The 23,266-nt window shown below is 53.3% G+C and overlaps 1 protein-coding gene across 2 annotated transcripts in view; it reads left to right on the top strand.

The window, feature by feature from the left end:
* SGSM1 (small G protein signaling modulator 1) overlaps nucleotides 1–20,116 on the top strand; it is a 35,543-nt gene extending 15,427 nt beyond the window's left edge. The window contains exons 8-26 of one of the 2 annotated variants that reach the window (XM_066199583.1): nucleotides 362–493; nucleotides 1,008–1,132; nucleotides 2,524–2,591; nucleotides 2,914–3,077; nucleotides 3,442–3,571; nucleotides 4,814–4,984; nucleotides 5,859–5,997; nucleotides 6,266–6,330; nucleotides 7,188–7,333; nucleotides 7,847–7,975; nucleotides 8,415–8,597; nucleotides 10,273–10,344; nucleotides 10,853–11,434; nucleotides 12,145–12,269; nucleotides 13,411–13,493; nucleotides 13,733–13,842; nucleotides 14,085–14,181; nucleotides 14,532–14,699; nucleotides 14,988–20,116. In XM_066199583.1, coding sequence (XP_066055680.1) covers nucleotides 362–493; nucleotides 1,008–1,132; nucleotides 2,524–2,591; nucleotides 2,914–3,077; nucleotides 3,442–3,571; nucleotides 4,814–4,984; nucleotides 5,859–5,997; nucleotides 6,266–6,330; nucleotides 7,188–7,333; nucleotides 7,847–7,975; nucleotides 8,415–8,597; nucleotides 10,273–10,344; nucleotides 10,853–11,434; nucleotides 12,145–12,269; nucleotides 13,411–13,493; nucleotides 13,733–13,842; nucleotides 14,085–14,181; nucleotides 14,532–14,699; nucleotides 14,988–15,076 — 2,778 coding nt within the window. In that variant the 3' untranslated portion in view covers nucleotides 15,077–20,116. The remainder of the gene's footprint in view (nucleotides 1–361; nucleotides 494–1,007; nucleotides 1,133–2,523; nucleotides 2,592–2,913; nucleotides 3,078–3,441; nucleotides 3,572–4,813; nucleotides 4,985–5,858; nucleotides 5,998–6,265; nucleotides 6,331–7,187; nucleotides 7,334–7,846; nucleotides 7,976–8,414; nucleotides 8,598–10,272; nucleotides 10,345–10,852; nucleotides 11,435–12,144; nucleotides 12,270–13,410; nucleotides 13,494–13,732; nucleotides 13,843–14,084; nucleotides 14,182–14,531; nucleotides 14,700–14,987) is intronic. The other variant, XM_066199584.1, reaches the window with a different exon arrangement.
* The last annotated feature ends 3,150 nt before the right edge of the window (nucleotides 20,117–23,266 follow it).

Genomic DNA, 23,266 nt, shown 5'->3' with positions numbered 1-23,266 from the left:
AGGCCCGTGGAGCCCTCTGATGAGGGAAGTCTTTGAGGCAGAGGTGCTGGGAATGTGGCCCATGGAGGGCACTGGTGTGCCAGCCCCTCCTGGCACTGCATCCGAGGGTCTGTGTCCCTTGGGACGATCATGTATGAGCAGAAAGCTGAATCTGTTCTGTGCATTGCAAACAAAGCTCACTCCTGGGGCTCCTCTGAGCTTGGACACAGTCAAGAATCCCCTTAGAGGGCCCTGAGGGACAGATTTCTAGTAGTGGCTCTCATAAGTGTATAAGTGAGGAGGGAATGAGGTTCAAGAGAAGCTTTTGGGAAGCCAGAGGGTGTCTGTGCTCACCTGACATTTGTGGGCATGTCTCTTGCAGATCCAGAAAAGACATTCCAGTGGCAGCATGGATGACAGGCCATCCCTGTCAGCCAGGGACTACGTGGAGTCCCTGCACCAGAATTCCCGAGCCACGCTCCTGTACGGCAAGAACAACGTCCTGGTGCAGCCGGTGAGTTCCTGCTGGGAAAGCTGGGCTTTGAAACACTGCCCTGCTCATCAGCACCTTGTTCCATCCCAAATTGCTCTTGGGTGTCGAAAAGCACATTTTTAATCTGGGAAGTCAGTGAGTGGACTGTGTTTGTGGAGGTCTTGGTGATACAGATGCTCCCAGTGGGATGGAAGAGCTCTGCTGGGAACACCGGCTCCTCTCCCTGACCATTCTTTACCACAAAACTCCTTCTCTTCCTTCTCGTAGTCAAATAAATGAAGTGCAAACTGCTTTTAGGTGAAGTTATTAAGTTTTCCTTGCTGAGCAGTTGCTCTCAGCCTTTTCCCAAGGCATTGAGGTGTCCTGGAGTCTCTTCTAGGAGGTTTTCCAGGGACACAGAGAGTTTCTCCCTGTGTGTGACTGGCTGGGCTCAGGTGTAGTGGGCAGGGCTGTGTGAGGGGCCACAACTGGACTCCAGGGCTTTGTGCTTCTGGCATCCTCCAGCTCACTGTGTCGCTGTGTTTCTCTTCCCAAGCGAGATGACATGGAGGCAATCCCAGGGTATCTGTCCCTTCACCAGACTGCTGACATCATGGCCCTGAAGTGGACCCCCAACCAGCTGATGAACGGCTCCGTGGGGGACCTGGACTATGAGAAAAGGTGACTGGCTCTGAGTGTGCCAAAGCAGGGGGGGAAATGTTCCCCTGGGTCAGAGTTTGGATGTGGGATGCAAAGGCATCACTGTTTTCCCGGAGCAAAACCATCATCCTTGAGCCTGTAATGGGAAGGAGGCAGGGAGAGAGTGGCAGGAGGTGCTGTGAGGTGTGTCTCTGCTTGGAAGTGCTCAGTGAGGGAGTGGGGCTTGTTCCAAAACACACAAAGTGGTTTCATTTGTTGCCCTGGGGGATTTTCTGAGGGGAATTCCCTCCTCTCCCTCCAAGAGCACTGTGCTCCTGGGTTTCTCCTGGCTCCAGGAAAGTGGGAGTGTTTTTAGGGCACTGATGCATTGACCTAGGGTAGGGATCTTAGTCAGCAAAACTTGGTCTCAGTTTCATTGTCAGTTGTAGTTTTTTGGGTTTTGTTTACTTGTGTTCTTTTCATCTCCCCTTTCTTCTTGGCCCTTGGGCTGTTCAGTTGTGCCTGGTACCCTCCCCTAAAATCTGTTTTCATCTCTACACCCCTTTTCTGAGTTCTTGCCTTGGGCATCAGCCTAAGCTCTAAAAATTCCCAGTGTCAAGACGTGACCAAGGAAGAGAGGAGGCAGATGGCACAGTAAGTATGACTGTACAAGGAGTGACTCTTGCACACCTTCCTGTCCTTCCTGAGCTGTTTTTAACGTTATTTAAGCACTATTTTTGTGAAGTGGCAGATGCTGCTGCTGCTCAGAATCTGGAAATTCACTTTGTTGGATTGAAGTGGGATGTGATCGAGTGCTGACACTCTTGGACAGCAGTGCTTGGCTCTCCACTGGAATGAAACTCTGCCTCTCTTCTCTATCTGGTGGCCACCAGCTCTCCAGCATGTTCTAGATGTGCTCTGAACCTTGAGGTGCCTGTGCTGAGACAATTCTTGAACAGAAGCAGCTGAGACCAAATCTGTTGTGGACTCTGAAAAAACCCCACAAATTTTGAGGGTTTATTTCCTCTCCCTGGGGCAGAGCAGCAGCCCAGGCTTGGACCCCACTGCACGTTTTCTTGGGGCTCCAGGGCTGCTCCTGAGGGATTCTTGGGGTGCTCAGAGGAGAGTGCTCAGCTCTGCAGGGCTCCTGTCCCTCCCTGCAGTTGCTGGGATCCATGGACACATTTCCTGTGTCTGGGATCAGTGTGAGGGCAGAGAAACCACCCAGGACAGGTGGGAGGACTGGCCCTGGCTGAGCTGAGGTGGCAGGGACAGTTCCTGGTTCTGGAGGGATGTTGTCACTCATCAGGCTGGCATCACTGCTCTGGGATCTCATCCTTTCTGTGGCTTTGCCTGGTTCCAGGGGATCTGGAGCAGGATTTGAAGCCTCTCACACCCTTGAGGCTCACAGCTTCCCTGTCCCTCTGTTCCAGCGTGTACTGGGACTATGCCATGACCATTCGCCTGGAGGAGATCGTGTATCTGCACTGTCACCAGCAAGGTAAGGCCAGAGCCGGGGCTGTGGGGCTGTGTCACCCTGGACTTGATCCCTTACCTTTGGGACGTGGTTCTGCTTTGGCTCCACAGCTCTGGGTGGTCACTATGATTTAAGTGCTTTTAGAAAGTCTTTCCCCCAGCTCCTGGCTGTGGTGTTTGGCTGGGAGTGCTCCCTGCAGAGCAGGGCTCTGATTTCCAAGGAGGTGATCCCAGCAAGCCTTTTCCAGGACCTTCTAAATCTTATTTTGCATCCCCTGAGCTTTCCTGCCCTCTGCCTTCTGGCCTGTGCTGTTTCCCTCGCTGATGGCCGTGTCTGTCACCAACAGTGGACAGCGGTGGGACGGTTGTGCTGGTGAGCCAGGATGGCATCCAGAGGCCACCTCTGCGCTTCCCTCGTGGAGGGCACTTGCTGCAGTTCCTGTCCTGCCTGGAGAACGGCCTCCTGCCCCACGGGCAGCTGGACCCACCCCTCTGGTCACAGCGGGGAAAGGTGGGTGCCTGCTCCTGCCGGACCCTCTGCCTGGCATTGGTGGCTGTTGTGTTTTAAATGGCCCCCTTCCAAAATTAATAAGGAAGGTGGGGCTTAAAATGTGGTGGTTGGGTTTAGCTCATGCTAGACAGACCCTTCTGGAAAGCTCTGGGGTGGTGTGAGGGGGGCTGCCCATGAGGGTTTGGTTCTCTGGGCTGTGCTTACCCTGTGCCCAGCAGGGTTATGGATTCACCCGCCACTGGAAATTTGATCCAGGGGCGCCTCCAGCCCAGGGAATGTGCAGACATGGCAAAGGATGTGGGGCAGGAGCTTGGGAAGGGAGTGCTGGGGCCTGGGTGGTAAAGGGCAGGTTCTGCTCCCCCAGGGGAAGGTGTTTCCCAAACTGAGGAAGCGAAGCCCCCAGGGCTCCTCCGAGTCCGCCTCTGACAAGGAAGATGACGAAGCCACGGATTATGTCTTCAGGATCATCTACCCCGGGACACAGGCAGAGTTTGGTGAGTGCAGGGCAGGCTTTGGGAGGGTTGTAGGAGCTGATGGGCACGAGGCAAAGCGGGAGGTGGCTCCAGGGCAGGGGCTCTGGTTGTGCCAGTGCTGCCTGATCGTAAATGTCATCATTCCTCCCTGGGAGGGTGGGAGGTGCTGGCACAGAGAAGCTGTGGCTGCCCCATCCCTGGAAGGGTCCAAGGCCAGGCTGGATGGGGCTTGGAGCAACCTGGGATCATGGAAAGTGTCCCTTCCCATGGCAGGGGGTAGAACTAAATGATCTCTAAATTCCCTTCCAACCCGAATCATTCCATGATTCCATGTTTTTTTTTTGTTTTAACCTTCCACTTGCTACTGAGTCCTTTGTTTCTGCAGCTGCACAACAGTGTTAATGGTCAGAAAAAAAACTCTCTTACACATAATTTCAGTGAAAAGACTCACTTTGGTCTCTTGGGGGCCACCTTCTGCCATCACAAGCCCCCAGGGCCGATTGTTCTCTTGCTGCCCCCAGGCTGCACTAAATCCAGTGGTGTTCCTCCAGTGTGGCCCCTGCAGCACAAAGGGGAGGTCACAGCACCCTGCTCTGGGTGCTGCCAGGCTGCACCCACCTGTCTTCAGTCCCTAACTCGAGGGAGGGGATGCTGCTGGATTCTCCAAACCAGAAATGCCTCTTAATGTCTGGTGAATGATCTGAACCTGGCTGAAATGTCTGAACATTTGTCCTCACTCTTCTGTGAGAAGCCAAGAGCTGTTTTCTGACCTCTGGGGACATCACAGCTGATTTCATAAGGGGAAAAGCATGAGTTTTAGGTAGAAGACTTGTGGAGTGTTTTTTTTAAAAAAGCTCTGAAATCTGATGGAAACCTTTTTCCTGCATTTTGGAGGGTATGAGAGAGAAATTACATCCACTGTGACTCCTCCATAACGTCAGTTGAGATTAGACCTGGTCCTCCCTGCCTTCAGCTGACTAACATCATTCAGTGAGTCAGATAAAAACCTGATTGCAGCTAAAACAGCAGATAGAGATGTGCCTTTCTGTGGCTGCCTTTTGATCTACCCCTTAAAATTCCACGCTGGGGGCCACATTTTCTGGGAAATGAATTGCTGCCATCTCCTCAGCTGGCATCATCACAGCCTGTGCTGTTCCTTTGCACCTGCCCAGCCAGGGGTGGAACTGCATCATTCTCTCTTCTCCACAGATTCTTCCTTTCTCCCCTTTCACTGGTGCCTTTGTCCTGTCTCTGTGTCTCTAGTTGCCATTAATGGTGCTTTTCACCCATTCCTTGCACCCGTGACTGCTGGGAGAGGGAAGATGATGAAGATTCCAGCTGGAAGCAGGATGGTGGTGATCCCTAAATGGTGTCTGAGTCTCCCTGGCACATCCCGAGCTCTCCATGCTGCTCTGGGCACCTCTTGGCATCAGTGTAATGAGCTGTTGGTTGGGTCTGGTGCTCAGCTCGCCAGTGTTGTCACTTGAGAGGTGCTGCAGAGCTGTCCCTGTCACCACTGACTGTCACTGACCCATCAGCTCAGTGGGAGGGGAAGGGACTTTCGTGGAAATACTTCAATACTTTTCCTGCCAATGTCATTTATTCCTTATCACAAGCAAGGAGAAGTCAGTGAGACCAAGGGAGAGCGAGGACACCTTTGCCCAGCCAGAAGATGAAATTCCTACCACAATTTAGTTTCCAAGGAGGAGTAAAAAGGATTATTCCTCATGGCCTGGGCTGTGTGTGGGTGATACCCGAGCAGGACCTGAGGCCTTTGCAGTAGCACTTTGAGTTTAAGCAGGGATTAACAAGTGACAACATGCAGAGCTCCTGCTGTCCCTCTCAACCTCTTCATCCAAATCTTCATGTCCTGTCTTGTGATTTGGATGCTCCCTTCTTTCCTTGAACTTTGGATGGGATCCTTTGAGGGATGGGCCTTTTCCTTTCCAGTAATCCGCTCTTCCTGGGACAGCAGCTGATTTCAGTCCTGTTTTCTCTCTGCAGCCCCTTCTCTGGAGCCTCTGTGCTGGGTGTTGGGTTTCTGCCTTGGTCAGCACGAAGCAGTTTAAGATCAGCTTTCTGAATTAGCTGGTTAACTAGCAACGGTTCTCTCTCCTCAGTGCTCTTTGTTCCCTTTCCTTTCTCCTGAGCTCACCAGTGCTGTGATTCCCTGTGGTGGCTCCTGCTTGGGAAGAGTGGGATGCTGCATTTGCCAATGAAAGCGCTTTCTCTCTGTTGGGCTCCTGTAGCTCTCTGACTCCAGGGCAGTGCCAGGCTGTAGCTGATGCTCCTCTCTGCCCTCCTGCAGTGCCCCAGGACCTGATGGACGCTCCAGGGGCTGTCCTGCCCCCCATGTGGCAACCCAGCACCCGCAAATCTTCCTGCTCCTCCTGCTCCCAGAACGGCTCCTCCGATGGGGGCCCGGCCAACGGCTGCAGCCACGAGAGGTACGGGGACACAGGGGACAGCAGGGCCAGGGCTCAGTGCCCAGGAACCATGGCAGGCTCAGAGGGATGTGGCTGAGGTCAGGCTTGTCCCTGCATCTGGCACATGTCAGCTGCTCCACAGCCTGGCAGCAGGAATTGCTGCTCTGAGCCTGGACAGCATCCCTGGTGGATCTCTGCAGGCAAAGCTGGGTCAGTGGGATCAAACCCACTCCGAGGGGATGCGCAGGAGCGTTTTCTCCCCTCACATCCCGTGTGGTTTTGTTGGCAGAGCTCCTCTGAAGCTGCTGTGTGACAACATGAAGTACCAGATCCTGTCCCGGGCTTTCTATGGATGTGAGTACTCCTCACCCCCCTGCTGCTTTGGGATGTGGGAGGCGTGAGGTCCTGGGCTCTGGAGTGGGGCTGGGGCAGCTGGCAGTGGCTGGGGGAGCTGGGACCAGCCTGCTGCATGTGCTCGGGGTGGGGGGCAAACAGCTGGACTCTGGCTGTCAGCCTGGAGCCCTGTGAGCAGCAGCACTGGGGGTACAAGATGACAAGGGACAAGGGGTACAAGGGACCTGTCCTGGCAGACTCGCTGCTCCAAGGGCTCGCTGTGGCTGCAGAGGGTCTCCTCCAGGGCCCAGCCTCACCAGAGCTTTCTCCTGCTCTTCATCCTCGTGTTTCCCAGAGTTCCACAGCTGAAGGTGTGGTGTTCCTGTGTGGGATTATCCTTTTTCTTTTTTTGACCTAGAGACGGGGCTCTTGAGAGGCGTTTTAAGGATTTTTATTCCATTTTCGGTTTCATGTGAAGGGCGAGATGGTACAGGTGTTACAATTCACACCACCAAAATCAGAAGCTAAACTATTTCTTAATTACAGTACATTATAAACTTTTTTTTTTTTTTGCCTATCAGCTTTTGCTACACAATGCTGTTAATGCCTTTAAGACAATCATCTAAAAATACATCTCGTGGGTCCTACTAGAATACATTGTTCACAGTTCTATTTTTCACAGTTCTATTTTTCTAAAATATCTAGACTATTTGCAAACAGTTTTTAAGCCAATCACCATAAAATACCCCTCGTGGCTCCTACTACAATACGTTTTTTTGTAGTTCTACTTCTCTAAAATATCGAGTCTATTTGCAAGGTCATAATTTGAAACCTGCAGGGATTCTCTACCAATCCCTTTCCCCACGTTCCTGCTGCAGGGCTGGCCTATTGCAGACACCTGTCCACGGTGAGGACCCACCTGTCGGCTCTGGTGAACCACAGCATCGTGTCCCCCGACGTCCCCTGCAGCGCCACCGCGGGGCTCACGGTGGACATCTGGCACAGATACCTGCAGGACAGCTCGGTAGGGCCACGCCCTGGGGACACACCCAGCTCTGCTGGAGCCCAGGGCATTGTCACTGCAGTGGGTGTGGCATGGGGGAGGTGGTGAAACTGGTCAAGGAGCTCCCCAAGGAGGGAAGTCAGCCAGGCTGGACAGAACCTGAGGCTCCTAATCGTTGGCGTGTTGGAGCTGGGGAGTGATCACTGCTCTTCTTAAAGTGCCGCTTAAAGAGCCTGCCTGCAGCAGTGTCTGTCACTGCTGTCCTGACTGGGGTCCTGATGTGCTGGCAGGTCAGAGGCACAGCAGTGGCCCTCGGTGACTTTGGTGGGCCACTCTTTGGTGTGGAGAGCCAAAATGTCCACCCACAGCAGCCTCGGGCAGGGTTCTGAGGGATCATCTGCGGCACATGGGAAGCAGGGCTGGGATTGGTCGGGGTCTGGGCGTACTCTGGGTGCTGAAGGGTGACACAGCCAGGCTGGGGACACCCACACATCCAATGTCCTGGCTGTGTCCTGACCCAGGCTCTTCCTACAGAGTTATGAGGACCAGGAGCTGCTGCGGCTGATCTACTACGGCGGGATCCAGCACGAGATCAGGAAGGCTGTGTGGCCCTTCCTGCTGGGCCATTACCAGTTTGGGATGACGGAGGCAGAGAGGAAGGAGGTTGGTGGGGGTGTGCTGCCAGCTCAGCAGCCTGGTGTGCTCACTGGAGTGCCCAGGTCCTGCCCAGTGGGAGGGTCTGTTCGCAGAGCCCACCCTGTGAGCCCACTGGGCCTCATGTCCGCTCTGGGCTGGGCTGTAGGAGTGGGACAAACACTTGGATCAGCAGGAATTGACAGGGCCAAGCTTGCCACTGGCCTGTGCAGCTCCTTGTGTTCAGTGCCTTGTGCACTTTGGGAAGGCAGGGAGGAGATGGGTGGGCATTTTTCCACCCAAATTTTGGCCACGTTTTGTGGATCCGGCACCGTGCAGGGTGAGGGTGGCGGTGTCCCATGAGCCACAGTTCACACCAATGTCCACCCTCCTGTGTGGGGCTCAGGAGGGACTGGTTTGGGGCTCTCCAGGCACAGCCCTTCCCAGCCCCTGTCCCCCTGTGTCCCAGGCTGATGAGCAGACCAGGGCATGCTACGAGCACACGATGGCAGAGTGGCTGGGCTGCGAGGCCATCGTCCGGCAGCGCGAGAAGGAGTCGCACGCCGCAGCCCTGGCCAAGTGCTCCTCGGGGGCCAGCCTGGACTCACACATCCAGAGGATGATGCACAGGGATTCAACCATCAGCAACGAGGTGAGGAGCGTGTGTGGGGCGTGGGCAGTGCCCATCCAGAGTCCCACGTGTGGGGTGGGGACACAGGTCCTGCCCACCCTCCTCCCCTGACCTGTGCCCACCTGCGTGTCTTGCTGTATTCTGTGGAATTGAAACCCTCATTGCCTGATACACTCCTGGGGCACATCAGGATTAGCTCCATGGAAGATGGTTTGAAGTAGGGGTGAGGAGGAAGAGCATGTTCAGGTTTCCTGGCTTGCTTTTCCAGCATGGGAGAAGAAGCCTCAGCACAGCCTCAGTACCCTCTGTCATCCATGGGGATACCCAGCACCTTGGGACTGGCTTTTAGCAGTGCAGTGAGGAATGAGATCCACGGCCCAAACCAAAGGGTGTGGAGCCTGTGAAAGGAAAGGCAGTCCTGGGAACAGAGTCCAGGGAGTGTTTCCATGAGAGTTTAGTCCTTGGAGGAGAAGAGCTCAGCATAGCAGAGCCTTCCCTCACCTCGGGCAGCTGGCCCACAGGCGAGAGGAGGTGAGCGCTGGAGACTTGATCTGCTTCTCTCTGGGAAGTTTGTGTGGGTGCTTTGGGAAAGAGATGAGCTCAGCCCCAGTCCTGCAGACTGTGTGTGTGCCCAGAGAGATGCAGGGAAGGCAGGTCTGAGCCAGGAGCAGGGTGGGACTGGATGATGCAGCTCTCAGGGTGAGCAGTGGCACTGCTCCGTTGGCTGAAGCTCCGGGAATCATTCCCATCCCCTCAGCATCTCCACTGTGGCTCTTCCTCTGTACCCACGTGTTCCTGTTCTGGGAACAAGCACTGGGCAGGGACCTGGCAGAGTTAACACATGCAAACTTTCCCCCTTTTCCCATCTCAACCTGAAACTTCCTGTTTCAAGTGCTCCCTTGGTACTGGAGGAAAACTGTCGCCCTTCCTCTCCCCACCAGAGCCCTGCCCAGCAAACACCCACAATACAAGGGTGGGAACAACTGCTGTTCTGAATGTGCTGTATTTTCTTAAAATCCTATTGTTTGTGTGTGATGTCATGGCCATGCTCTGCACCTCTGCTCAGCTCCTGGGGAGGACTTGCTCTCATTGAGGGCTGGTTGTTCTCATGGAGCTGAGCATGGAGCTGGTGTCTGCAAAATCCAACCCTTCCCTCTGTGCTTCAGCTGGAAGCCAGTGCAGGGTGCTCGTGACTTTGAGAGGAGCTGCTTCCACCGAGTCTGGCTTAAAACATCAATATTTGTCCTTGAAGAAAAGGAGAAAAGCATGAATATGCTTGGAGAGACTGTTTTATAGCCTGACTTCATCGTTTATGTAAACTGAGCTGGGCTGAGCTGCACTGCTGCCAAATTAGGACAGAGATTTGTAGAAATTTGCACTCCAGGGAGGCAGCGTGACCTCCGTGCAGGCCAGAGGAGAGCAGCTCCTTCAGACCCAACACACAGCACTTGAACAAGTGCACTGACCTAGGGCTGTGGCTTTGTCACCTTCCCAGCAGTGCCAGGGGCTGAGGCAGGGCACCGTGCTGGGTGACGCGGCAGCATTGATGTGACAGGGGCGTCCTCCGTGGGTCAGATTTTTACTGGATGCACTTTCTGCTTGTTCTTCACCTGCAGAAGTGCCACTTCTGCTTGAGTTCCCTCACCCTGACCCTTTTTCTTTTCTTTCTCACTGCCCTTTTCCCTGTCCCCTGCAGTCCTCGCAGAGCTGCAGCTCCGGCCGGCAGAACCACGCCCGGCTGCAGAGCGACTCCAGCTCCAGCACCCAGGTGAGCAGCTTGCCCCTCCACTCCTTGTCCCCACGGCTCTGCCTTGCCTTGGGCTGACCCCTCACCACAACCACAATGATTTCTGGCAAACAGAACCAGGGTTGGAAGAGGTAAATGAGCCCCCAACCTACTTTGGAGCTGCTGATGTCAGAACTGTGCTCTGCTTGTGGTGTTCAACCTTCACCTGCTAGCTCTGCACCGTGGCCTCACACCTGAAGGCCCATGGCTGCTCCCTCTGTTCATGCCCAGGTGTTTAACACCTGCTGAAATTTCTGCCCAGTATGTATTGCCAAGCAAAGCACAGTCCTTTGGAACAGGGATTTGTGGGCTTGGAGTTTTGCAAACGACCAAGCGCTGACTCAAATCCAGGGAGAGGAAGCTAAAGGGGGGATTTTTCTCCCTCTCCATTGCTGGGAACATGGGGCACTATGAGTACACAGCTCTTGGGGACGTAGTGCCCATGTTCCCAACACTTGCTGAATGCCTGGGATGTCTTCCCACTTTGCAGGTGTTTGAGTCTGTGGATGAGGTGGAACAGACTGAAGGAGATTCTCAGCTGGAAGATGGCAAGCAAAGCAAGATCCCCAATGGGACAGTCCCCAACGGCACGTGTTCCCCTGATTCTGGCCACCCCTCTTCCCAAAACTTCTCCATCACCTCAGGGTTCTCGGAGCGCAGCTTCAGCAATGAGGACAGTGCCCTGGAAACCACCAAATCCTCATCCAGCTCCCAGGGAAAGGCTGCTGGGTCTGACATGCCAGCCCCACCGGACACGGATGGTGCCCAGCAGGAGAAGCTGCAAGGCCAAGACAGCCTGGAAGGTGAATTTCCCACTGGTGGGAGTGTGGACTTTGTCCCCATGGGTGAGGGCTCGGCGGGGCTCCTGCGTGACAGTGACACTGTGGCCCTGACTGTGGTGGAGAGCTGGGCAGACAGTGAGGCTGAGAAGCAGAGCCTAGTGGAGAGTGAGGACAACCTCTCCGAGGAGCCGGAGATGGAGAGTCTGTACCCACAGCTGGACTCTCTGACTGTGACTGATCTGACCAGCAGTGAACCAGCTGCTCTCTCCTCCACGGGTGTCACCTACTCTGTAAGTACACACCTGGTCAGGGGGGGTTCCTTCCTGGCTGCCTCACAGGACCACAGAATCCCAGAATAGCTGGGGTGGGAAGGGCTCTCTGGAGATCATCCAGTGCAACCCCTCTGCCTAGGGAGGCTCACCTGGAGTAGGTGGAACATGTCCAGGTAGGTTTGGGATGTCTCCAGAGAGGGATTCCATGGGCAGCTGTTCCAGGGCTCTGCCACCCTGCATGGGAAGAAGTTTTTCCTCATGTTGAGGTGGAGCTTGTGTTTCAGTTTATGGCCATTGCTCCTTGTCCTGTCACTCGGCATCACTGAAAAGAGTCTGGCACTCTCCTTTTGGCACATGATTTGGGATGTTTGTATGGATTGATGAGATTTCCTCTCAGTCTTCTCTTCTCCAGACTGACCAGGCCCAGCTCCCTCAATCTCTCCTCATCAGAGAGATATTTCAGACCCCAAATAATCCCTCTGGCCTCTGCTGGACCCTCTCTGGCAGCTCCTTGTCTTTCTTGAGCTGTGGAGCCCAGAACTGAAGTACACGCTCCAGATGTGCCTCACTGGGGATTTACCTGCATTTGCCTGGTGCTGATCCCACAGTTGGGCAGAGAGAGGCTCCCACCTTCCCCCCAAACTCTGCTCTGTTGCTCCACTGCCCTTGCAACTCTCTCCCTGCTTTTTTACTGGAAAACAAATCAAATCTGCTCTTGTTTTGGGCAGCCAGAGCTGCTGGACATGTACACGGTGAACCTGCACCGCATCGAGAAGGACGTGCAGCGCTGCGACCGCAACTACTGGTACTTCACCCCTGCCAACCTGGAGAAGCTCCGCAACGTCATGTGCAGGTGGGGGCTGTGAGAGGCTTCCTGGGACTCACCTGCAGGCTGGAGCCTCAAACTGTGCTGTGGTTGTGGAGTTTTGCTCCTTGCCTTGCTCCCCTCATCATCCCAGCACTGGGGTCACAGCCCCAAGTATGTGGCGGTTCCCAGACTGAGGTGTCCGGCTGTCCTTCCCCATCACTGCTGTGTCCTGGGGTTTGGGCCAAGGCAGAGGCTCCCTGGGCTGCCCAGGAACCCAGTGCAGCCCCCCTGCTTCCTGGAGCATGCCTGGGAAATGTTTTAATGCGGATCAGCCCACAGAGCTGTAGTGCTTAATGAGAAGGTGCCTGAAGCATCGGAATGGTTTGTGCCTGCCCAAAATCCCAGGAGAGAGCCAGAGCTGGGTGCATTTCTGAGTCCCTGTGACTCAGAGCTTGCCTAGTGACACTCACAGGCTCAGACCAGCTCCAGCTCAACTGCTGCTTCACAGGCAGTGAAGGATAAAATATTATTACTCATCTTGCAAACATGAGGAGAAGCTGCAGTTCCATCAGTGCTGTCACTTCACCCGACAGCCAGAGCTGGAGATCTCTGCTGAGATTAGACCTTCATTTTGGAAAACCAGTGGGCAGGATGGAAAAGATCCTTCCCTTGTGCCAGCAGCAGATCTGAGTCCTCTCTGAACGCATTTTGCCTTGCTACCAAAAAAGGGAAGATATCCCTGCAGGGCTGGGTGCTTCCTGGGACACTGGGAATGGGAAGGCAAGGCAGGCAGTGTCTGCAGAGAGAACCAAGGGCATGAATGGAGGGAGGAGGATGAGAATGAGAGATTAACGAATTCTATCAGTCTCTACCCTTTAACCAGTGACCCCACTGTGTTGTGCTTTCCCATTTCGCTTTTCCCTGTGCTGATTTTCCCTGCCATGGCCATGGCACAGCCCTGGATTGACCCTGGATGTGGCCATGACAGGGTGTTGATCCAGGACTCTGCCATGCATGCCTTACCTGGGAGGCACCACAAGAATTTAATCATTTGCAGCACAGGGATAACAGAATGAACAGGCGTGATTTACCCCAGCTTCCTGGGAAGGGAGACAGGGCGTGGGCAAAGGAGGTGGCAGGTGGTGGCACTCAGGCCCCAGGTCACCTCTCCTGCTCTCTCACACAGCTACATCTGGCAGCACATTGAGATTGGCTACGTGCAGGGGATGTGCGACCTGCTGGCCCCTCTCCTTGTCATCCTGGATGATGGTGAGTGGGTGGCTTTGCTCTGCTTTCCCTGTCCCTGTGTGGGGGATGTGCCAGGTGGGTGGTGGCCCTTTGCATGGAGTGCCTGGAGGTGTGGAGCAGGATCCCATTTGTCCCATTAGATGCTGCCTGGCTCCCAGGAGCCCACCCTGGGGCCAGGGTGAACTTTTCTGGAGGGAGGTTGCTGCTGCAGGAGCAGCACTGCCCTTGCAGCAGCAGTGATGTCTCTCCTCCCTGCACAGAGGCTCTGGCTTTCAGCTGCTTCACTGAGCTGATGAAGAGGATGAACCAGAACTTCCCCCACGGAGGAGCCATGGACACCCACTTTGCCAACATGAGGTCGCTGATCCAGGTGAGGGTTCCTGGGACGGGGATGGCAGCTCCTCACATCCAAGGGAGAAAGCTGGTCCTGGAGGGACTGAGGAAGCAGGAGGGGACAGCAGGGGCTCTAAGGACAGCCTGGAGCAGGAAAGGGAGGGAGGAGCTGGTGGGAGCTGGTGCAGTAGGAGAGCAGTGGGATGGAGGGAAGTAGGCAGAGGGATGTCTAGTGCCTTGTGTGTGCATTCCTGAGTTTCCATTTGCTTCTCTTGGCAGATTCTGGACTCTGAGCTCTTCGAGCTGATGCACCAGAATGGGGATTACACTCATTTCTACTTCTGCTACCGATGGTTTCTGCTGGACTTCAAGAGAGGTGTGTACTGAGACCACCCAAGGGTGGGGCAGGCTCTGCTTCCAGGCTTCTCAGCAGGCTTAAACTTCCTTTTAATTCCTTTTCACTTTTCCCTGGTTTATGTCTGGCTGATTGCTCTGTCTAGATACAGAACCTGTTGTTCCAGAGCTGCTGCTGAGCCTCTCCACGAGCGTGTCCTGGAGCCTGTGTCACCTGCTGCCGGGCGGAATATTCCTCCCTACAGATGACTGACATACTGCTCCCAACTGGAGCAGGTTGCTGCGGGAAGAAAGCATCCAAAAGCACCCCCAGTGCTGCTTGGAGCCAGGGTGGGCTGAGCTGGGGTGGTGACTGTTCTTCTCTGCTCACAGAGCTGGTGTACGACGACGTCTTTGCCGTCTGGGAGACCATCTGGGCTGCTGCTCACGTCTCCTCTGCTCACTACGTGCTCTTCATAGCCCTGGCCCTGGTGGAGATGTACCGGGACATCATCCTGGAGAACAACATGGACTTTACGGACATCATCAAGTTTTTCAATGGTACAGCTCGTGCTCGTGTTGGGCTGAGTTTGGGGCAGCTGCTCAGGTGTGGGCAGCACATCTGGGAAATGCTGGGGATGTTTAACACACCCGGAGCTCTGAGGGGTTTGGTGGGGCTGGAATCCACCTGCCTTCCTCAGCAGTGGCCAACCTGGACTTGCTGTAGGGAGCTGAGGTTTGGGCTGTGCTTCGTGCTGCTTTCTGGGGCTGGTTAAGGTGGGAAGGTGGGCAGCAGAGCTGTGGGGTGGGGGCTGCTCAGGCCTGACCTGTCCCTCTGTCTCTTTGCAGAAATGGCCGAACGCCACAACACCAAACAGATCCTGAAGCTGGCTCGGGACCTGGTCTATAAAGTGCAGACTCTGATCGAGAACAAATGAAGGACCCGGGGCAGACGAGGCACCCAAAGAGCCAGGACTCCCCTCCGATGCTTCCTCCCTTCTCCTGTCTCTCCACGTGCCACACCTGTGGGACTCAGGTGGTGGGACACGTGCTGCCATGTGAGCTGGGAGTCCGCTGGGCTCAGCACGGGCCCTGGCTCAGACCTTCTGCAGTGACTCAACCAAAGATCCCTCCAGGTGTGTTCCTGTGCCGGGAGCAGGACCAGGCAGAGCCTTCCTGGCCTTGGAGGGGTAGCAGCTGCCCGTGGCCACCAAAACTGCCCAGGCATTGCCTCATCCCAGGGTGGAGCTTGGGGGCTGGGGGAGCAGGGCTTGGTGGCACAGAGGGAAAGCTGATTCCTTGGAAAGCTGCTTCCTTGGGCAGCCCTTCCCTGTGGTGTGGGAAGGCAGCCAGCCCTGCGAGCCCGGGCAGCACAGGGATGCTGCCAGTTCTCAGCTCCTCACCAAAACAATGAGGTTCTGCCAGTAACTGGGGGGACTTTGATCACAGAAATTCCTCTTTTGATCTTGTCCCTCAATGCATTGTTTCCCCTTCAGTATTTTCTTTTTTCAGGGCTCTGTTTTCTCCCTGGGATTTTACATTGTTCCTACAATATCTGAGCACACAGGAGGTTCGTGTCTGGATGGATTTTCAGAACAGCTCCAAATTCAGCATTGGGGTGATTTTTCAAAATCCAGCCTCTGTAATGTTCTCTGAACGCTGGGAAATCTGGTCCTGGCATCCTCTGGGAACTCCAGGCTGGAGGTTTTCTTACCTGCCTTACTTTAGCTGCTTGTGGTAGGAGTCTGGTCTCCTTGTTGCTCCTCTGAGCTCTTGTGAGCGAAGGGCTCCTCAGAAGGCAAGTCAGAGCTCCTGATTTATCCTGACTTTCCCTCTGACAGCTTCAGGGCTGGCTGTCGAGTCCCCTAAACCCATTGAGCATCTCCAGGTCTTGGTGGGCTTCTCCCACAGGCCTGTGAGAGGAAAATAGCCCAAGGTCCCTGAGTGGTCTTTGCTTTGGGAAGATGCACTTGTGTGGCCACTTTTCCTGCACAGCCTGGAGCCCACTGCATGAAGTGCCTCTCCAGCTGCTGTGTCCCACACAGGCTGCCCTGCAGAGGCTTCAGAGTCATTTTTCAACTCAGGTAAAAAACAAAACAGGAAAAGGAGAGGGGTGGGTGGATGGAGGCTCCAGCCCAGTTGGGGAGGGCAGTGCTGGGCTGGAGCTCTCTCTGAGGGTACTTTCTCTCAAGTTTTGCTGCAAACATTTGTGTTCCCCCCTGGTGCAATGTGTGCTGTGTGTGTGCTCTCCTCTGACCCTGCTCCTGCCTTGCTGCTGGAGTGCTCCCACGGGAGGGAAAGGGGCCCTTCCTCCTCCCGTGGAACATCTGTCTGTGCTGGTTTGTGTTGGCTCGTGGCGTGTGTCAGATGTTGCTGGCAGAAAAAAGGTGGTTGTCAGTCTGCACCAGAGAAATCTGCTGCTTCAGGGAAGGACTGAGGAGCCTGATAGAGTGGTTTGCTGTTTCTGAGCAAATCAGCAATTTCTGTATTCTGGGATGTGGAGGTCGCAGCTGGAAAAGGCAGTGGCACATCCTGAACCCTTTGGGGAAGGGGCAGGGGGAGAGCAGTGGCCATCCCTTCACTCCTCATAATCCAAACAGATGTGTACAACAATCTGGGAAATTCCCTGGAGAAATAAAACCCCAAAGGGTGCCAGGCTGCAGTAACACGGGAAACAAAGAGCTGGAGATCTGCCAGTTCCTGTGAGAACCTTTCATCTTTCCACCAAGCAGAGTGAAAAGCTCGTGTCCTCCCTCCTTCCCAGGCTGCTCCTGTTCCCTCAAGGTTCTAGGACAGATCTGTCACCTGTCTGGAGGGAAAGGGAAGTGCTGTGGTTTCCCCTTCCTGAGGGACAGGGACCCACAGGTCACCTGAAACCTCACCTGACCAAGCAACGTTGCTGACACTAAACCTTTCAAGCATCTTTCCTTGGTTTTTAAACAAAAACAGCCAAGAAATTCTGCACAATATTTGCTGTCTGTATTAACTGAGAGTGTCTTTGGGCCGCTCAATAGCAGTGTTTTTTTGAATAATTTCTTGGGGGGGTGAAAAAAGTATTTATTTATTGATTGTACCTGACTGTGTGTCCTTGTGTGCTGGCGTGAGTGCGCGCTGTTGTGCAAATGGAGATTAGAAATTTTCAATGTTATTTACGATATCTTGTAAATGTTTACCAGAGAATTGTGTCTATATATAATATATATACAGTAGAGAGAGAAAATATGTGAACTAAGTGGGTTATTTTTTGAAAGGCGGGGGGTGAGAAATCTTTTGCTTCTAAGAACTGTGTGGTTTCTATAGCACCTATTCCATGATGTGCCAATCTGTCACCGTCCCTGTGCTGGGAGAGTTGTTCTGGTGGGGCAACAGGAAGCTCTGAGCAGGGCCACCTTCACAACCTCAGTTTGGCTTCATCTTGGTTCTGACTTTAAGACTGGGCAAGAGGAAAAAAAAATAAAAGAGGGGAAAATAATATAAAAAAGCTTTGTTTCAGCCGTGTTGCTGGGCAAGTTCTTGTGCTTGTGGGGACCCACAGTGAGACCCCACCAGGAGCCTGGGGCTCTCTTTGGTGGTGAAAAGCTGCTGAGAAGCTGAAAAGCAAAGGTTTTGCTGTGCAGCTGTTTGTGGGTCTTCTCTGACCTCAACCTCTCCTGCCTGGCTCTGTCCCCCCTGCTGGATCCCCATGAGATAAAAGCCTTTTTCTGGAATTCTGACAGGGGAAATCGTGGCCCTGGGAGCCAGCAGGAATCTCTCCCAGCTGTGCAGCCAAGGATGGCCTGTTTGCCACGCAGGAGAGTCCTGTCACCAGGCTTGTCCATATACAGTAATCTTGTCTGGCCCCTTGGGGAAGAGGAATGTCTCATCCCAGCTGCTCTGTGCAGCAGAAATCCCCCGCACAATGGCACTGCCAGCCCAGGATTATTTTAGCCTGTTGTTGGCTCTGTGGGAACAGGGACTGGAGCTCTGTGCCTTAAACCGACAGTGGGCAGGGTTAGATAGGATTTTAGGAAGAAATTCCTCACTATAAGGCACTGGCACAGGTTGCCCAGAGAAGCTGTGGCTGCCCCATCCCTGGAAGTGTCCAAGGCCAGGTTAGATGAGGCTTGGAGCAACCTGGGATAGTTGAAGGTGTCCCTGCCCATGGCAGGGGTTGGAATGAGGTGATCTCTAAGTTTCCTTCCAGCCCCAACCATTCCATGACTCCACACTTTCTGAGGAGACTGCTGCACTCTCTCCTGGATGCAGCAAGGGCTGCATGAGCTGCCAGCCCGTGTTCTCTGCTCCAGTCACTCCAGAGCTGAGCCTGAGGAAGGACTGGGCTGAGTTCAGCTCCCATCACACCCTCCCTGAGCACCCACATTGCTGTGGGGTTTGTCTTATTCTCGGGCTGCTGAGCTCAAATAATCTCGGTGTGTGTAAATCCACTGAGTGTTTGTGTCCTGTGTTCCCCTGAGGGAGTGACAAATGGATTCTCTTTCCTGCATTTGAGCTTTCTGCTCATGCAACCTTCCAACGAGCTCCTGGTACTCATCTCTTTTGGTGTCACCTGTGCAGACCCTTTAGAAGTTGTGTTTGTTCCTAAATGTGTGATTTTTCTAGGAGTTTTTCCTCTTGCTGTGTTGAATCTCTGAGTCGCTTTGCTGTGAACATTTTTTATCAACACTGAGAGGGGTTTTTGTGCAGGAACTTCCTGCTGCCTCCCTGTCCTGCTCTCATCCAGCCCCTGGCATGGGGAACATCCCTGAACTCATCCAAATGCACCTGGTGGTGCAGGGTGAGCCAGCAGTGGGACTGCAGGTGTCAACCCTTGTCACTGACAGGTGAAAAAAAGGCTGAGGAACTATTGAAGAGGTGGGTTGGGGTCCCCAAATCCCTGGAGACACAAGCCTTGTGGCCAAGAGTTTATGGGATTAAGTTCTTCTTATTCTTTGTTCTTTATTTATTTATTATTTACTTTGCCTGACTTTTCTCCCATCTCTTTCTTGGATTATCCTGAGGTTGGTCCCCTGCAGTGGGAGCCACTGTAGCCAATGGGCCTCTGACCAGGGATGGGACCAGTTTTGGGATTCTCATCCCCTAAGTCTGCTTTTGAGATATCTTAAAACATCTACTCCACTTTTCTCTGGAGGTACAGTGGGAGCCTCTGAGCCTTTGATCTGTAGGACCAAAATGATGGTCATGTCATATTTCTGTCTAATTTCTCATTCCATTTGGGAAGGAGTGAGCAGTTCTGGACCTGTCTTCAGCATTTTACTGTTGTGTGAGCACAAATTGAGAGAGCACAATGTAGAGATGGAGTTCCAACCCTGCCGAGCACTATGGAAGGGTTGGAACTCACCAGAACCTGTGTCAGAAATTCCTACAAAAGCTTTTTCTACCCTGAAGTAGATCAAATGCCACTGATTGTGTCCTGTTTTTCCACTCAAGCTCAGCATCCTCACTGCCCCGAATACGCAATATTTCACTGATTAAGGCATCTAAACAATTGTGGTCCTCAGTGAGACCACATTTCTGTCCTCTGGTGGCCACATGAGCCACGGCTGAGGCCATTTGGTGCCGTAGCCACACGTTCACACAGGTCATTGTGTGGATTCCTTCCCAACTTTGCCCAAATCCTGAACTTCCCGGAGAATGTACGCGGTCGGCATAGCCGCGGAAGTCTTTTAATGTGTCTAATCTAATCTAATTTCGAATTTAATTTTAGATTGGCGATAAGCATATTCCACCTCAAATTCCTGTTCAGTAGTTTAATGGCTTCCTTTTATAGATGGATTTTGCACATGGGGGCTGAGCAGAGCCCATGGGTGGTGCTGCAGGGGACAGTCCCTTCTCCACGGTGGCTCCTGAGCCACTGGCAGTGGGACATGACCAGGAGCAAGGGCACTTTGCATCAGTGCTTTGATGAGGGGGGGAAAGCACCATTTATCCTTTATCCTTTTTCTTAAACTTCCTTTTTTTTTTTTTTTTAACAAAATAATGCTAAAGATCAAACTATGCACAAGATCTTAAATACATGGAAGTTTTAGGAATGAGTATGGCTTTGCTGCTAAGGACCATAAAGAATTGAAAGTCCTGATCCTGGATGCCGAGAGACTAAAAATGTCGTTGTTGTGACTATGTAAGATTGACTTAAATTCTCAGAAATTCATTCTCTCTGGAGAGTAATTCCCAGAAGCCAGGGAAGAAGCTGTTTTCCCAAACAGAATTCATGAAAAGCTTTGAAAATGCAACGTGGATGTAACCTCAGACCCACGATTGTCACTTCCCTTGTTCAAGGAGTGTTCTGGAGAGCTGGGCAAGGCGACAGGGTGTGTGACAGCCATCGTGGGGGCTCTGTGGGACAGGGAATTACCCCTCAGCACAGGGATTTGAATGTGTCTGGTGTCCTGGCATTAGACTTTTCTGTTGCCCTACACAGAATTGCTGCTTTTCTCTGTTGGATGCCATTTTGGTCTCCGGGAGTTGCTCGAGCTTAACGAGCACTTAACAGCTTTTAATCTATTTGTAGAAGTGCTGCTAATGTTCTTCGATTATCTGAATTCCACACTGTGGTCTAATAATCTGTTTTATATTATTTTATTCATGCTTTTGGTTTTGTTTTTTTTTTTTTTAAATGTAAACTGTTCTCTTATTGTTGTTGAAAAAAAAAAATTAAAGCTCTATTCTCTATGGTTAATGTATTTTCAAATCAATCAGATCCTGGTGGTTCTTTCCTGCGCGGTCCCTGGGGAGGCAGCGAGCGGGGATACCCTGAGCAGGGAGTGCCCAAAATGCTCAGTATTTCCACACTGCTCGCAGATTCCCGAGTTCCCTGTTGCTCATGGTGAGTGTCCCCTGTGCTGGGGACCCTGTTGTCACCTGGGCTCCTTTTTGCAACCCCCTTGCCCTCACGGTCCTCGATTTCCCCCATCCCCATCCCTTTGCCTGCTCAATCCAGCTTTACTGACCCTGTCCCTCTGGGCAGATGTGTGGCAGTGTCACCTCCTTGGCTCTGTTGGCACTGTCACCTCTGTCCTTTCTCTTGCTGTACCCCCCCTGTAAAGTGGAGAATTTAAAGTGATGGTGAAGCAGAGCAGTTGAAGAGGAGGGAAAGCACTGGGGAAGGGCTGGGCCTGGTCCTTGGTGCTGCTTGGAGTGAACTGCCCCAGTCAGAGCAGATGGGGAGGTGACACAGAGCCCTGGCGTGGTGGCAGCCCAGAGGTGGGACTTGTGGTGATGGTTGATACCTGTGTGTGGTCCTGTGCTGCCAGGTGAGCTGTGCAGGAGGTGAGGGAGTGCATTCTGCAACGCTGCTCAAAATGACCTTGGACTTGATCTCGTTCTCTCGCCTCCGTATTTCCTGGATCAGTCTCCAGACCTTTAAACTGCCAGTGACGGGATGGGCTGCGGTGCCTTTCTTGAAGGGAGAAGGAGGGGCAAGTTTTTTGTCAAAAACGTGAGGAGGACAAGCTGCCTGTGGTCCCTGCCCCTGCTCAGGGCTGGCACTTGTCACCCCTCTGGACTCCACAAATCCTTGTGTGCCTGTGGGTCTCCCAGCCGTTCCACGGGGGGATGCCATGTGTGGGAATAGGGAAAGGGTGCCCCCAACCTCCTTTCTGCGGTGTCAGTTCCTGCACTGCTCTTGGGGGGGTCTGCATCACCCCAGTGTTGTGTTTGAAGCAGCACAGAATTTAACTGCATTTCTGAAAATGGGAATGCAAGGAAGGCTGGATGCTTGCTCCAGATTCCTGCCTCTACCTACTTATGAGAAGAGGCTTAATTAAATAAATCCTGGTATTTAATTAATCCTTAATATGTTTGCTTCTTGAGGCATGTTTGCTCTAATGGCCCAGCCCCAGCTTCCAGTGCAGGCTGAGGTTTGCAGGGAGCTCACAGCCCAGAACTTCAAAAGCTGATGAAGACACTCCCCAAACACGCAGAGTTTGCAAAATGTCAGGGTGGGATTCAAGCAGCCCTTGCAAATGTGTTAATTACCTGATATTAATTGGCAACCCAACCACCAGAGGCCACATTCCCAAGGTGCCAAAGCAGGAATGCTCTGTGTTCTGGTGCGGAGAGCCTGGCAAAAATCCTGCTGTTTGGATGGAGGAAAGTAAATGATCTTAAAAGTGAATTTCATTAATTTTTAACTTGGGATAGTTTCTCACAAAAGCAGCTATCCTGAGGTTGTGCTTTGAAGTGCATGGAAATTTCCGTCAGTTGCCACCTCCGTGCAGTGCAGGAGACAGCAGCTGGTGGAGCAGCTCTGGAGGGGTGGCAGCTCTGTCCTGTGCAGGAAGAGAAACCATTCAAGCCCTGGCCAACAAAGGCTCCTCAGGAGATGCTCACCATCACCTGGGGTTGGATTATGGGAGCTCCTCTGAGGAGTGGTGGCAGCCCCAGGACTTTCCATGCCCTGTTTTCATCCTCTGCTCCACGAGCCCAATCCTTTGGGTGGCTGTGGCAGATGAACCAGTTTGGCTGTGGCACAGGGCTGGGTGTGATGGGGGCACTGGGGGCTGTGCTGGTGAGCCCAGCTGTGAGTGCTCGTCCTCACACACCCTCCTGCCAGCCTCGGGCACGTGGCATCAGAGCCAGGAAGGACCTGGAGTATTTATAGCCCTTGTTAACATGCATGAATGGACATGCTAAGTCCTGGCACAAACATCTGCCCAGGTGGGCCCTGTCCTGGAAACACCCTGTGCTCCCTCTGCTGCTCCAACACCTGTTTCAGAGAGGCCTTTTCCAAAGGAAAACGAAGCTGAAAATTCAAAGGCTGATCCACAGCTGTAGCAATCCCTGGAGAGAGGCACAATTTGTACAGGTACCATCACCTGACTGATGCAGGGTAAAGGGATGACAGCCTTGGGTCCCAGCCCAGCAGTACTGGGGGCTGGAGGACTGTACAACAGGGATTTTGCTGGGGTTGGGAGTCTCAGGGCAACACAGAGTGGTTTGGGATGGAAGGGACCTTAAAGCCCATCTCGTTCACAGGGACACTTTCCACTAGCCCAGGTTGCTCCAAGCCCCAGCCAACTTGTCCTTGGACACTTCCAGGGATCCAGGGGCTGCTACAGCTTCTCTGGGCAACCTGTGCCAGGGCCTCAACACCCTCACAAGGAAGGATTTCTTTCTAAACTCCAAACTAA

The sequence above is a fragment of the Chamaea fasciata genome, unplaced genomic scaffold (genome assembly GCF_029207755.1).
Source record: "Chamaea fasciata isolate MVZ Bird 193981 ecotype frontalis unplaced genomic scaffold, bChaFas1.0.hap1 SCAF_18, whole genome shotgun sequence".
NCBI lineage: Eukaryota > Metazoa > Chordata > Aves > Passeriformes > Sylviidae > Chamaea > Chamaea fasciata.
Note: the sequence above shows the minus strand (reverse complement) of the source record. Positions and strands in the feature narration are given on the sequence as shown.